This window comes from Schistocerca nitens, chromosome 1, assembly GCF_023898315.1.
Source record: "Schistocerca nitens isolate TAMUIC-IGC-003100 chromosome 1, iqSchNite1.1, whole genome shotgun sequence".
Taxonomy (NCBI): domain Eukaryota; kingdom Metazoa; phylum Arthropoda; class Insecta; order Orthoptera; family Acrididae; genus Schistocerca; species Schistocerca nitens.
This window is the reverse complement of record NC_064614.1, coordinates 260,003,880-260,017,319: the sequence shown is the minus strand read 5'-3', so window position 1 is coordinate 260,017,319 and position 13,440 is coordinate 260,003,880. Positions and strand designations below refer to the sequence as shown.

The window sequence follows — 13,440 nt, the reverse complement described above, 5'->3', positions numbered from 1 at the left end:
CAATTAAGATTATATTCAACAGTTTATGGATACGCAGGTCTTCACCGATTAGTATATTTTCTATCACATAGCCAAATGATAAAATGACATAGCAATGACATTCCGATTCTAAACAACCGCTACGTCGTACGTAGGTTTAACATTAACCGATAGATGTCAGCAGCGAAGACGCATTGTGCTCTCTTTCGGCAATTTTGAATACTACGCCCATACGGAGCCATTTTATAAGAAATAACTAATTACGCAGCATGTTAATTGTCAACTAAGAAATTGTAAAGGCCACATATGCGATCTTGATGATCCGACGACTTTTTCCAACATATGGAAGCTAAACGTGCAAATTCAAGTACTTGGTTGCATTCGCGCCATTGAGCCGAAATGGAGGAGGATCGAACATCGGAAACTGTCGTGCTCCCGGACATGTCCGAACCTCTTACGAATGAATCCGAGGAACATGGTGTTCTAACTTCGGATGCTCATCAGGCAGTGGCTCCAGTATCAGTTCCAGTTGCCTCGGTACCTGTTTCATTGCCTGTTGGCTCTTTAATTGGTGTCGCAAGTTCGGGGACGTTCAATGTTATCACTCCTGACCAGCTGGTATGTACATCTTATTCTGCAGTTCACTCTATATTGCACACTCAGGTGCGTCCGAATTTGTCGTCTGCTGTGACTTTAATTAGACAGTATTGTACTTGTTGACAAAATACTTGCAATATACAATGCGTCTCTAACAACCGCGTCGGCTTCGTAATACTTACTGTGCAAGGAGAAAATATTTGCTTTAGACTAGTTTGTTGATGGTCATAGCAGTTCGAGAATTTCGGGAGGCAGCGTATGACTTAAACGATGAAGAAATATATGCAAGGACAAATGCGAAATATACGCTGTTCATCCGCAAAACAAATACTTGACGTAGAAGTAATGGTTCATGTTTGACGCGTCTAACCGTGTTGCTGCGGCGTCATAAGTTTCAAAATCTTACTTGTAATTTAAGACTGTGCTAATATTTTACGTGCCTGTTGTATGTAACCTGCACACTGTGCAACGAAAACGCAGTTTGCAACATTGTTATTGCTGATTAGAGACTTCCGTTATTTCAGCTGGCCGGTTCAACACAGTTCAAACCTCATGTGCTGTGTGTGGATAACAGTTTCATATGTGATACGCGACAAGAAAAGGATGCCGACTCCATTAGAACCTGGGTAAGATCACAGGTATGTGCATGAAACTTGGTGGCGAAGGTTCACTCCTTGGTTAGTTTGCTATCTTTCCTGGTATTTGAAACAGTTTTGCATGAAATTGGTTCAGTGGAAGTTGGCCTTTAATTTATCCTATCTATGTACTCTTATATGCTCATATTTGCTGGAAACTGTGTTGAGGCCTAGTTGCCCTAAGTTGCATTTCTTATTTTCTTTTGTAAAGAACTGTCTGACATTAAGTTTAGGGAGCTGGCATAGCCACCAGAGTCTTCCCCATACATCCCTTATAGTGATGGGAGAGAAATGGAGAAGGGCAGTCAAGTGTCTTTGGATCCTTGTTCTGAATAGGCTCCTTTTTTTACTGTTATTGTTCATTGAGGCTGTTGAATTTAGTTTGTTCCTGTCATTAATGTTTGATTCTCCATAAATTTTCTAACAAATATTTAATACATTGTAAACTATATTGTTGCTGCAGATTTTATCACACACTTAAGAATTAACAGTATTGCAAGTTTAATCAGTGATGACAGCGCACAATATATAATTATGTGAGATCTTAAACTTCTCTACTACTCAGGTTTCTCTTCAGTGTAGTGAACAGAGCAGAGAATGGTGAGAGGACTAGCTAGAGTCGGTTGAATCACAGGGACAGCCACATAAAATGTGGATGGTTGTTATCCATCAATGGAGCGAGTGTAATTGACTAACAGCTATAAAGGTGAATAAGATCCAGCACAAATAAAATAACATTTCATAGTTAGCTTTACATTTATCCATTCATTATGTATGAAGTACAACTTGTTCAAACGAAGGCCAACAGAAGACCAGAGTTACTGCATCTACACCTTCCTGTATTCTCTGCAAACTATTGTGAAGTGCATGGCATAGGGTGGATCCCATTGCACTACTTAGTAGTCACTACTATTGAACATTGAGGAGACTAACTGTAATCACATGAAATCGGCAGAAGGAATAACTTAAGTTCCAGAGTGCTACCAGTATTCCATTTGGCACAGTGACTGTGCCTCTGAATAGGGCATAGTGATAAAGCAGCTCCTCATATGCCACATATTTCTGTAGTCAGTGCTAAGCAACACTTGTGATGGTATTAGTGACCCCACTGGACAGTGGATGCCTGGAAAAAGTGATTTTGGTGACGAGTCGGGTTATACTCTTGCCAATCCCATTGAATGGTTTGGCTTTGGTGAGTACCTGGAGAATGTTACGTGCCATCATATGTAGTGCCAATGGAGAAGGGGGTGTCTTAATATGGGATGTTTTTCATGGCTACTGCACTTATGAAAACGCTAAATCCAGATGGATGTGAATGTAGAGGATCAGTTCAGAGATAGCATGTCAGTGACAATGCATTGTCATAAAGTAGCACCTGTGAGACTATGATTCGTGGACAGTAACATCCTTGAAATGGATGGAATGACCAGAGTCCTGATCTGGACCTGATGGAACACCTTTAGGATGAGTTAGAACACAGACTTCACTCCAGACACCAGTATCTAAAATCACTACCTTTTCTGGTTATGGTTCTTGATGAAGAATGGATTGCTATTCCTGCTAGGTAACATCCTGACAACCAGTGATACATTTTGACATGTCGCCTCATTATTTTCAAGGCCTGAAGGAAATGTATTGCTGTGCATGGCAAATTTAACCCTTACTTAGTGGGTTTAAGTTGTGCGTAGCCCAGGATACCATTATTGAAGCATACGACAGAGCGATGTGTCCTTGTGAAATTGAAAGACCTGTAGTTTCCCCTTCTGTTAGCCATGCCACAATATTAACATAATTGGCCCTTGTTAAGACCAGACCAGATAAATAGTTTGTCAATACTGTTGTCCCTGCAAATACTGAAAAGGCTGCTGTCCCTCTTTCAGTAAAATGTCGGGCTTCCGTACTGGAACCCACTTGATTTGGTTGCACACATGGCATGATTTTCTGTAGTATTGAGTCACTTAAGCGATCCCACTGCAGCAATGGCAGTAAAAATGTTCCATATAACATGCCAAAGACCCACTTTGCCTTGTGTACAAATCATTGTGGAAGACTGGGAAAAATGCTCGAAAAAACTTAACTGACATTTGTGCATCCATAAGAAGGCGTGTGTGTAAAACCTACAATCATTGCCACAGTCAGGTTCTGGTGAGAAAGCTATAAAAAAATCATATGAAGTTCTGTCCTTATGTGAGAGGAATTAATGGATCAAAATCTGCTTCAATTTCTCATTGATAGAAAGTAAAAATACTGAAGTCTACACATTTAACACTTTGAGACGAAGCATAGCTCGGCCTCCAACTTTGTTTTAATAAGACTGTGCCCAAATGGGACTCATTTTGTATGAGAAGAATGTACGGACTTCTTGTGACATGCCTCTTCACTGGTGCTGCCTTCTGTCCTCAATTTATAAAATTATTTTGAAAGACACATTAGTGAAAGTAAGGTGCCGTCGTGAATGGTTGAGCAAATAGGATTGCTTTGGTGTAATTTTGGCATGTACTTGTTAGGTTTCACAGTTCGCTATAATCTTGCTGCATTTTGGAAGCTCAAGAGGAACAAATTGCTCAATAAGTGAGGCCTGGCATGAAGTTGGCATTCCAAAACATCCCAAAGGTGTTCTATAGAATTCAGGTCAAGACTCTGTACAGGCCAGTACATTACAGGGATGTTATTGTAGTGTAACCATTTTGCCACAGGCTGTGCATAATGAACAGGTGCTCAGTCGTGGTGAAAGATGCGGTCGGCATCCCCGAACTGCTCTTCAGCAGTGGGAAGCAAGAAGGTGGTTAAAACACCAATGTAGGCCTGTGCTGGGATAGTGCCACACAAAACAAGGGGTGCAAGCCCCCTCCATGAAAAACACGACCCTACCAAAATGCCAGCACCTCTGGATTTTAGTGTTGACACTAAACACACTGGCAGATGATGATCACCGGCCAGCACTCCACACGACGTTTTTCTACTATTCAATCATCCAATTTTCACGCTTCTTACACCAAGCAAGGTGTTGTTTGGCATTTACCAGCATGGTGCATGACTTATGAGCAGCTGCTGGACCATGAAATCAGTTTTCTCACCTCCTGCCTAACTGTCAAAGTACTTGCAGTGGATCCTGATGCAGTTTGGAATTCCTGTCTGATGTTCTAGATAGGTGTCTGCTTATTACACATTATAACCCCCTTCAACTATTAGTAGTCTGTCCGTCAACAGACAAGGTTGGCTTGTATGCTTTTGTGCTATACGTGTCTCTTAACGTTTCCACTTCACTATAACATTGGAAAGAGTGGACCTGGGGGTATTTAAGAGTGTGGAAATCTCGCATACAGATGTGTGACAAAAGTGACATCCAATCACCTAACCACGTTCGAAGTCCGCGAGTTCTGCAGAGTGCCCCATTCTGCTCTCTCAAGATGTCTTACTACTGAGGTTGCTGATATGGAGTACCTGGCAGTAGGTGGCGGCACAATGTACCTAATATGAAAGTTTTTTTTTTTTTTGTGTCTGGATACTTTTGATCACATAGTGTAGATTAGGAACAGCAGAGGGCCTACAACTCTACCTTGGGGAACATCAGAAATCAGTTCTGTTTTACTCAGTGTCTTTGTCGGTTGCTACAAACTGTGACCTCTGACAGGAAATCGCAAATCCAGTCATATAACTGAGATGATATTCCATAAACATGCAATTTCAGTACAAACTGCTTGTGTGGTACATCAATAACAGCTAGTTGTAATAGTAATAAGTAACATAAAATAGGAAGAAAATTTGAGTCAGTATTAGGAAAGGTGAACAGGTTTGTTTGAAAGTGTTTTGGGAAAAGGCAGTGCATCTGTAATGCAAATGGCATACCAGATGATAGTGCAACCAGTTGTAGAGTATTGCTCCAGCATTGTAGTCAGTATCAAATAGGCATGTCTGGCATTTATACAGTGAATTCATAAGAGTGTTGGTAGGATTGAGAGGGAAGTACGACCCAAATAATGCTTGGGAATTTAAATGGATCTTTAGGAAAAAGCAATGTTTTTTTCTTGTAAAACCATATATGGTCAATTTAGAGAGCCAGAAATGTAATAAGAGGAGGTAGATTAGGCATGTACAGAGGCATATAGATAGCTGTTTCTTCCCATTGCTCAGTATGTGAAAGCAGAACAGAAAATCACTAATATTTGCACAAAGTACATTCTGCCAAGAACTGCCGCTTGCAGAGTATATGCTGTATATAGATTTCTGTAAATTTTAATCAAACTGGGAAGCTGCATTGCTAATCTATAAAAGCCAATTTTGCTGCTTTATTTATTTATTTATTTATTTATTTTCTCTATAGAAAGGTTGATTTAATCCTTGTCTAAAACTGGGGAGGGGCGTTGAGAGAGAGAGAGAGAGAAATGTGCTTCTGAATGTTAAAAAATTTGTCTTAAATATTGACGTTACATTTTTAATAAGCTGTTAAGTAACTGATTATTTCGAATTAAATTGTCTCATGGTTATGCGAGTTGTTTTTCGAACAATTCCTTGAAATTCTTGAATAATATGTAATTTGGTGTTTTATATTCTGTGACAAATTATCTAAGGTGTTCTGTTTTAGGAATCAATCTGTATACAATGTTTCTTCTTCACCGTTCATAGGGATTTAGCATCATAATCTTGTTCCGTGCTAACAGAAATTCCATTTCTTAAAAATAATCTTGGGGCATTAATAAATCACTTGATTTGTATTTAGTCCTTTATGTTTAGATCACTATTAGTTTCATGGCCCCAAGAACTGCCAAGGGAGAGGGTGATCACGAGAAAAAGATTGAATAATCAACAAAAGGAAAACGTTCTAAGAGTCGGGGCTTGGAATGTCAGAAGCTAGAACTTCTGAAAAGGGAAATGCTAATGCTTGGTCTAGATATGATGGGGGTCAGGGAAGGATTTCTGGTCAGATGAGTCTAGGGTAATAGCAGCAGCAGAATATGGTATAATGGGAGTAGGATTCGCTATGAATAGGAAGGTAGGGCAGAGAGTGTGTTACTGTGAGCAGTTCAGTAATCAGGTTTTTCTCGTCGGAATAGACAGCAAACACACACTGACAACAATAGTTCAGGTATACATGCCCAACATTGCAAACCGAAGATGATGAGATAAAGTATATGAGGAAATTGAATGGGTAATTCAGTACATAAAGGGAGATGAAAATCTAATACTCATTGAGGGATGGGAATGCAGTTATAGGGAAAGGAGTAGAAAAAGGCATTAAAGCAGAGTATGGGCTTGGCGGGAGGAATGAGAGAAGAGAGAGGCTAATGGAATTCTGGAATAAATTTCGGATAGTAATTGTGAATACTCTACTCAACTATCACAAAGAGGTGGTGGTATACTTTGAAATGACTGAGACATACAAGGATATTTCAGTCGGATTACATCGTAGTCAGGCAGAGATTCTGAAATCTGATATTGGGATCAGACTTGAACCACAATTAGTAATGATGAAGAATAGCCTGATATTTAAGAGACTAGTGAAGAAGAATCAGTGGCAAAGGAGTGGGATACAGAAGTACTAAGGAATGAGGAGATATGTTTGAATTTCCCTGAGGCTTTGGATATTGCAATAAGGAAAAGCTCAATGGACAGTTCAGTTTAAGCGGAATGGGCATCTCCAAAAAGAGCAGTCGCAGAAGTTGGAAAAAAAAAACATATGTACAAAAAAGGCAACTGCGAAGAAACCATGGGTAACAGAAGTAATACTTCAGTTGATCGATGGAAAAAAGAAAATTCAAAAATGTCACTGAAAAAAGTTCAGGGAAGCTAAGGTGAAATGACTACATGAAAAATGTGAAGAAATGGAAAAAAAGATTGTCAGAAGGACATACAGGAAGGTTGAAATGACCTTTTTTGACACTAAAAACAAGGGCAGCAACATTAAGAATGTGATGGAAGTACCACTGTTAAACTTGGAGGAGAGAGCGGGAAAGTGGAAAGAATATGTTTAAGTGCTTGTCTGATGAGATAATAGCAGAAGGAACAAGAGTCGATATAGAAGAGATAGGGGATCCAGTATTACAATAAGAGTTTAAGAGCTTTGGGAGATTTAACATCAAACAAGGCAGAAGAATTTAGAACATTCCATCATAATTTCTAAAATTGTTGGGGAAGTAGCAACAAAATGACTGTTCATGCTGGTATGTAGTCTGTAAGAGTCTGATGATACACTATCTGACTTTCGGAAAAATATCTACACAATTCCAAAGATCACAAGAGCCAACAAGTGCGAGAATTATCGCACAATCAGCTTAACAGCTCTTGCATCAATGTTGCTGGCAGGAATAATACACAGAAGAATGGAAAAGGGTATTGAGGATGTGTTAAATGACAATCAGTTCACCTTTAGGAAAGGTAAAGGCACCAGAGAGGCAATTCTGGCATTACAGTTGATAATGAAATTGAGACTGAAGGAAAAATCAAGAAACGACCATAGGATTTTTCGACCTGGATAGTGTTAGACAATAGAAAATGGTGCAAGACGTTAGAAATTCTGTAAAAAATAGTGATTAACTATGGGGAAAGACTGGTAACAAACAATATATACAAGAACCAAGAGGTAATAAGAGTGGAAGACCAAGTATAAAGTGCTTGGGTTACAAAGGGAGTAGGACGGGGATGTAGTCTTTTGCCTCTACTATTCAAACTGTACATTGAAGAAGCAATGAAGGAAATAAAAGAAATGTTCAGGAGTGGAATTAATATTAAAGGGAGATTCACTGATGACATTGCTGTCCTCAGTGAAAGTGAAGAACAATTAAAAGGCTGCTGAATGGAATGGTCTACTGAGTACAGAACATGGATTGAGAATAAATAGAAGAAAGACAAAACTAATGAAAAGTAGCAAAATTGAGAAACTAAACATCAGGATTGGTGATCACAAAGTAGATAAAATTAAGGAAGCAATAAAATAACAGATGACAGATGGAGCAAGGACATACATAGCAGAATTGGCACTGGCAAAAAGGGCATTCCTGACAAAGAGAACTCTACTAGTATCAAACATATTCCTTAATTTGAGGAAGAAATTTGAGAATGTAGGTTTGGAGCACAGCATTTTATGGCAGTGAAAGATGGATTGTAGGAAAAGGAATGTGTGGGAACACTGCAAGACGAAGGGACAGGATGTAGGACAGCAGAGAATACCTTTCATGGTACTAGAGGAAGCTTTAGAGGTTAAAATTTGTAGAGGAAGGCAGAGATTGGAATACATCCAGTAAGTAATGGAGGATGTAGATTGCAAGTGCTGCTCGGAGATGAAGATGTTGGCACAAGAGTGGAATTTCCTGCGTGGCTACCACGTGGCCCCAGCCTTGGCAGCATTTTTTCCCTTCCGTGCTGCAATGTCTATCCTCTTGCTGTTATTTTTTCCCTTCCCTCGGGGAACATGTCTGGGACATTATTGGGAACGTTCTGCATTGTTTCACTGACTTACAGAACAGTCTCACCTTTGTTTTTTTCCCTCCCTTTTCCTTTCTTTGTTTCCCTTCTCCACTTGTTCCTCCGCTTCAGCATTTGAGGTTCCCCTTTTTCGTCTTCCTCTCTTTGCACTCCTGAATGCCGGCCCACACGTCTGACGTGTAACACATGACTGGGTAACGTGTAATTCCCAGCCCTGGGTCAACAGGTAGGGTTCGCATGTACCCCCTGGTACAGGAAAAGCCCAGGGAGGGGTGATTGCCTGAGCTGCAACCTTCCCAAATTGCCAATTGGTCCCTGCCTGTCGTAAGAGGCGACTAAAAGGAGTTTCAACCCTTTCGGCCTTCCATGTGATGGTCCCCCTTGGGATTTGACCTCCATTTTTCAAAATTCTACAGAAGTAAGAGCCTTTTGGGGAAGGACGCTTTACGTGGTGTATCACTGATCCTCCGTGCACTAAGACCTTGGCACTCAGCATTGTAACGGCGTTGTAACCATACCCACTATTCCTCAAATTGGGCCTAAACGCCTGATGGGTTGTACAAGTTACGCCCATAGTGCGTCCCCATCTGCACCTATGCTCATGATGGACTTTCCATGGCACCCGAAATCCGGCACGGTAGCCAGCCCGTTGTGGTGGGGTCGTCATGTACCCTCTAGGTTGTAGCCCTCTGACAACACAGGGATCGTGCTGCCGATACCTGAGCTGCATCCTCCCCACGTCGGCCAAGGAGTAGATGCCCGTCTCCTTTGGGCATCAGGACTCCCGGCAACGGTCATCCTGCCAGGTGGCCCTTGCTGAGGCTGGGTGGCAGCCGTGGGGAGAGCCCCTGGTCGGAGTGGGTGGTATCGGGGCGGACGTTTCGCAGATGGAACGTCAACATGTATCAGGTCGCTCTGCGGCAGAGTCTTTTAAAAAGGAAGGTACTGTCTCTGGTTCTGGTTCTCCTGCCCTTTCCCCCTTGGCCACTCCCTGGGAGGAAGGACAGGCCCGCCGGCTTGGGGCGAAGTACATCCACCGTTATTCGGTCTGTTCTCGGACCGATGGGGGGGGCGTTCGCCACCTCCAAGCCCATGTTCTTTGTTCATCACATCGAGGACATCTTCGGGGAAATCGAGGCTCTCAGTAAAATGCGTTTGGGGTCCGTTCTTATAAAGACCACCTCCGCCACACAGTCGGCGGCGCTCCAGGCGTGCGACCGTTTAGGGGACATCCCAGTGTCCATTGTCCCGCATCTGGCACTGAATAGGACGCAGGGGGTTATTTTTCATCGGGATCTCCTGCTGCATTCTGATGAGGAGCTCAGGGCCAACCTGGAGCGCCGAGGCATGCATTTCGTCCGGCGAGTCCAGCGCGGCCCCAAAGACCGTCACATCGACTCCGGGGCCTTTATCCTCGCCTTCGAGGGGGACGTTCTCCCGGAGAAGGTAAAGGTGATGTGCTACCGGTGAGACGTGCGACCTTACGTTCCGCCTCCTATGCACTGCTTTCGGTGTTTGCGCTTTGGGCACATGTCGTCACGGTGTGAGGCTGAGCCCCTTTGTGGCGATTGTGGACGTCCTCTTCGTGAGGAACATACATGCACCCCACCACCTCGGTGCGTTAATTGTCCTGGCATCCACTCGCCTAGATCTTTAGACTGCCCTGCGTATCAGAAGGAGAAGAAGATTCAAGAACTCAAAACTTTGGATCGTCTCTCTTATTCTGAGGCCAGGAAGAAGTATGACCGCCTCCATCCCGTGACGTTGACAACTTCGTTTGCCTCAGTCGTGTCTACTCCTTCCACAGTATCCTCACCCCTATCCTGTCCCCCCTCCATCTCCTCCCCCCATCCGGGGTCTATGCCTCCGCCTCCCAAATCCCTCCCTTCCAAATCCTCCTCCCCTGCAGTCCCCGCCCCCTCTGCCCTAGGGGCCACCCTTCCTCCTCCTCCTCCCCCCCCTCCCCCCGCCGCCGCCTGTGAAGCGATCCTATTCTCAGGCGTCCATCGGGGAAAAGTTCCGGACCCCGGCTCCCGAGGTCCAGCGTTCCAAAACGAACCCTGCGCGTGTGGACCTTCTTCGGGTGCAGCCCACCATCCCTGTGCCTCCTCGGAATTCCAAGAAGGCCTCCAAGAAGTAGTCTCTATCCCCCTCTCCACCACGGCGCGTTTCGTCTGACGCTCCATCCATCGTTGCTCCCGGCCGTCCTCAGTTTCGCCGGGACGCTCTGCTGCCAGGCGCTCAGCTGGCCTCTCGTCGGCAAATGATGACGCCCCTCCTATGCAACCCGGGACAGCGGCCGCAGGTGGCTACGACTCGATGGAACAGGATCCGCCTCCCACCGGTTGTAGTGTTGTTCCCTCGAAACCTGGCCCTCCGCGGCCGTCGAGGTGACCAGCTCTTCCCCTGTCTCGTTCCCCCCTTTTTTCTGACTAGCGATGGCCTTGTTACATTGGAACATAAGAGGTATTCGATCTAATCGGGAGGAATTGAAACAGCTCCTCCGCCTGCACTGTCTGCTCGTCCTTGGTCTCCAGGAAACAAAGTTGCGCCTAACTGACTGTATTGCCTTTACCCACTATACCTCGGAGCGGTATGACCTCGCCCCTGTGGACGGTATTCCAGCTCATGGTGAGGTCGTTGCTCGTTCGGGACGATGTCCATTACCATCCCATCCCATTGACCACCCCACTCCAAGCAATAGCTGTCCATATTACTCTTTCTGCCTTTACTTTTTCAGTTTGTACTGTCTACACTCCATCGTCATCCACAGTTAGTCGGGCTGACATGATGCACCTGATTGTTCAGCTTCCTCTGCCGTTTTTATTGCTTGGCGACTTCAATGCCCATCATCCCCTTTGGGGCTCTCCTGCATCCTGTCAAAGAGGCTCCCTCTTGGCGGATGTCTTCAACCATCTCAATCTTGTTTGCCTCAATACTGGTGCCTCGACTTTCCTCTTGGACTCTACTCATACCTACTCCCACTTGGACCTTTCGATCTGTTCTACCACTCTTGCCCGTCGGTTAGAGTGGTATGTCCTTTCTGACACCTATTCGAGTGAACACTTCCCCTGTGTCGTTCGTCTCCTGCACGACACCCCATCCCCACGTCCTTCGAGCTGGAACATACCGAAAGCTGACTGGGGACTTTACTCCTCCCCGGCGACCTTCCCGGACCACGATTTTCACAGTTGTGACAGTCAGGTCGAATACCTCATGGCTGTTATCATCAATGCTGCCGAACGTTCCATTCCTCATACTACCTCTTCTTCACGTCGCGTTTCCGTCCCATGGTGGAATGAGGCTTGTAGAGACGCTATCCGTGCTCGACGACGTGCTTCACGCACCTTTTGCCGCCATCCTATGTTGGCGAATTGTATCGGATACAAACGACTCCAAGCGCAATGCCGTAGTCATCAAAGACAGCAAAAAAGCTTGTTGGGCCTCTTTCACCAGCTCCTTTAACAGTTTTACTCCCTCTTCCGTTGTTTGGGGTGGCCTGCGCCAGCTGTCGGGCATTAAGGCCCACTCCTCGGTACCTGGCCTGACCTCAGGTAATGTGGTTCTTGTTGATCCTGTGGCTGTCTCCAACGCCTTCGGCCGCTTTTTCGCGGAGGTTTCATGCTCCGCCCATTACCACCCTGCCTTCCTTCCCAGGAAAGAGGTAGAAGAGGCTCGGCGACCTTCCTTCCACTCGCTGAATCTGGAAACTTATAATGCCCCCTTTACTATGCGGGAACTCGAACGTGTGCTTGCACTGTCCCGGTCCTCTGCTCCGGGGCCAGATACCATTCACGTTCAGATGCTGGCACACCTTTCTCGGGCGGGCAAAAGCTTCCTTCTTCGTACCTACAATTGCGTCTGGACCGAAGGTCAGGTCCCCATGTGTTGGCGTGACGCCGTCGTTGTTCCTATCCCCAAACCTGGGAAGGATAGACACCTTCCTTCTAGTTACCGCCCGGTTTCTCTTACAAGCTGTGTCTGTAAGGTGATGGAGTGCATGGTTAACGCTCGGTTAGTCTGGAGTCTTGAATCTCGACGGCTACTTACCAATGTTCAATGCGGCTTTCGTCGCCGCCACTCTGCTGTTGACCACCTTGTGACCTTGTCGACATTCATCATGAACAACTTTTTGCGAAAGCGCCAAACGGTAGCCGTGTTCTTCGATTTGGAGAAGGCTTATGATACCTGTTGGAGAGGAGGTATCATCCGCACTTTGCACAGGTGGGGCCTACGCGGTCGCCTGCCCCTTTTTATTGATTCCTTTTTAACAGATCGAAAGTTTAGGGTACGTGTGGGTTCCGTATTGTCCGACGTCTTCCTCCAGGAGAACGGAGTGCCTCAGGGCTCCGTCTTGAGCGTAGCCCTTTTTGCCATCGCGATCAATCCAATTGTGGATTGCATTCCACCTAATGTCTCAGGCTCTCTCTTTGTCGATGACTTCGCGATCTACTGCACTGCCCAGAGAAAATGCCTCCTGGAGCGCTGCCTTCAGCGTTGTCTAGACAGCCTATACTCATGGAACATGGCAAATGGCTTCCGGTTCTCTGAAGAGAAGACGGTTTGTATCAACTTTTGGCGATATAAAGCGTTCCTTCCGCCATCCTTACATCTCAGTCCCGTTGTTCTCCCATTCGTGGGAACAACTAAGTTTCTAGGGCTCACATTGGACAGGAAACTTTGTTGGTCTCCGCACGTCTCTTATTTGGCGGCCCGTTGTACACATTACCTTAATGTCCTCAGAGTTCTTAGTGGTTCACCTTGGGGAGCGGATCGCACTGTCCTGCTTCGCTTGTATCGGTCCATA

At 44.9% G+C, this 13,440-nt stretch overlaps 1 protein-coding gene across 2 annotated transcripts in view; it reads left to right on the top strand.

The window, feature by feature from the left end:
• The first annotated feature begins 218 nt into the window (after positions 1-218).
• LOC126235343 (deformed epidermal autoregulatory factor 1) overlaps positions 219-13,440 on the top strand; it is a 67,794-nt gene continuing 54,572 nt past the window's right edge. Inside the window, exons 1-2 of one of the 2 annotated variants that reach the window (XM_049944073.1) lie at positions 219-597; positions 1,101-1,202. In XM_049944073.1, the coding sequence (XP_049800030.1) occupies positions 379-597; positions 1,101-1,202 (321 nt within the window). In that variant the 5' untranslated portion in view covers positions 219-378. Of the gene's footprint in view, positions 598-1,100; positions 1,215-13,440 lie in introns of both variants that reach the window. The other variant, XM_049944067.1, reaches the window with a different exon arrangement.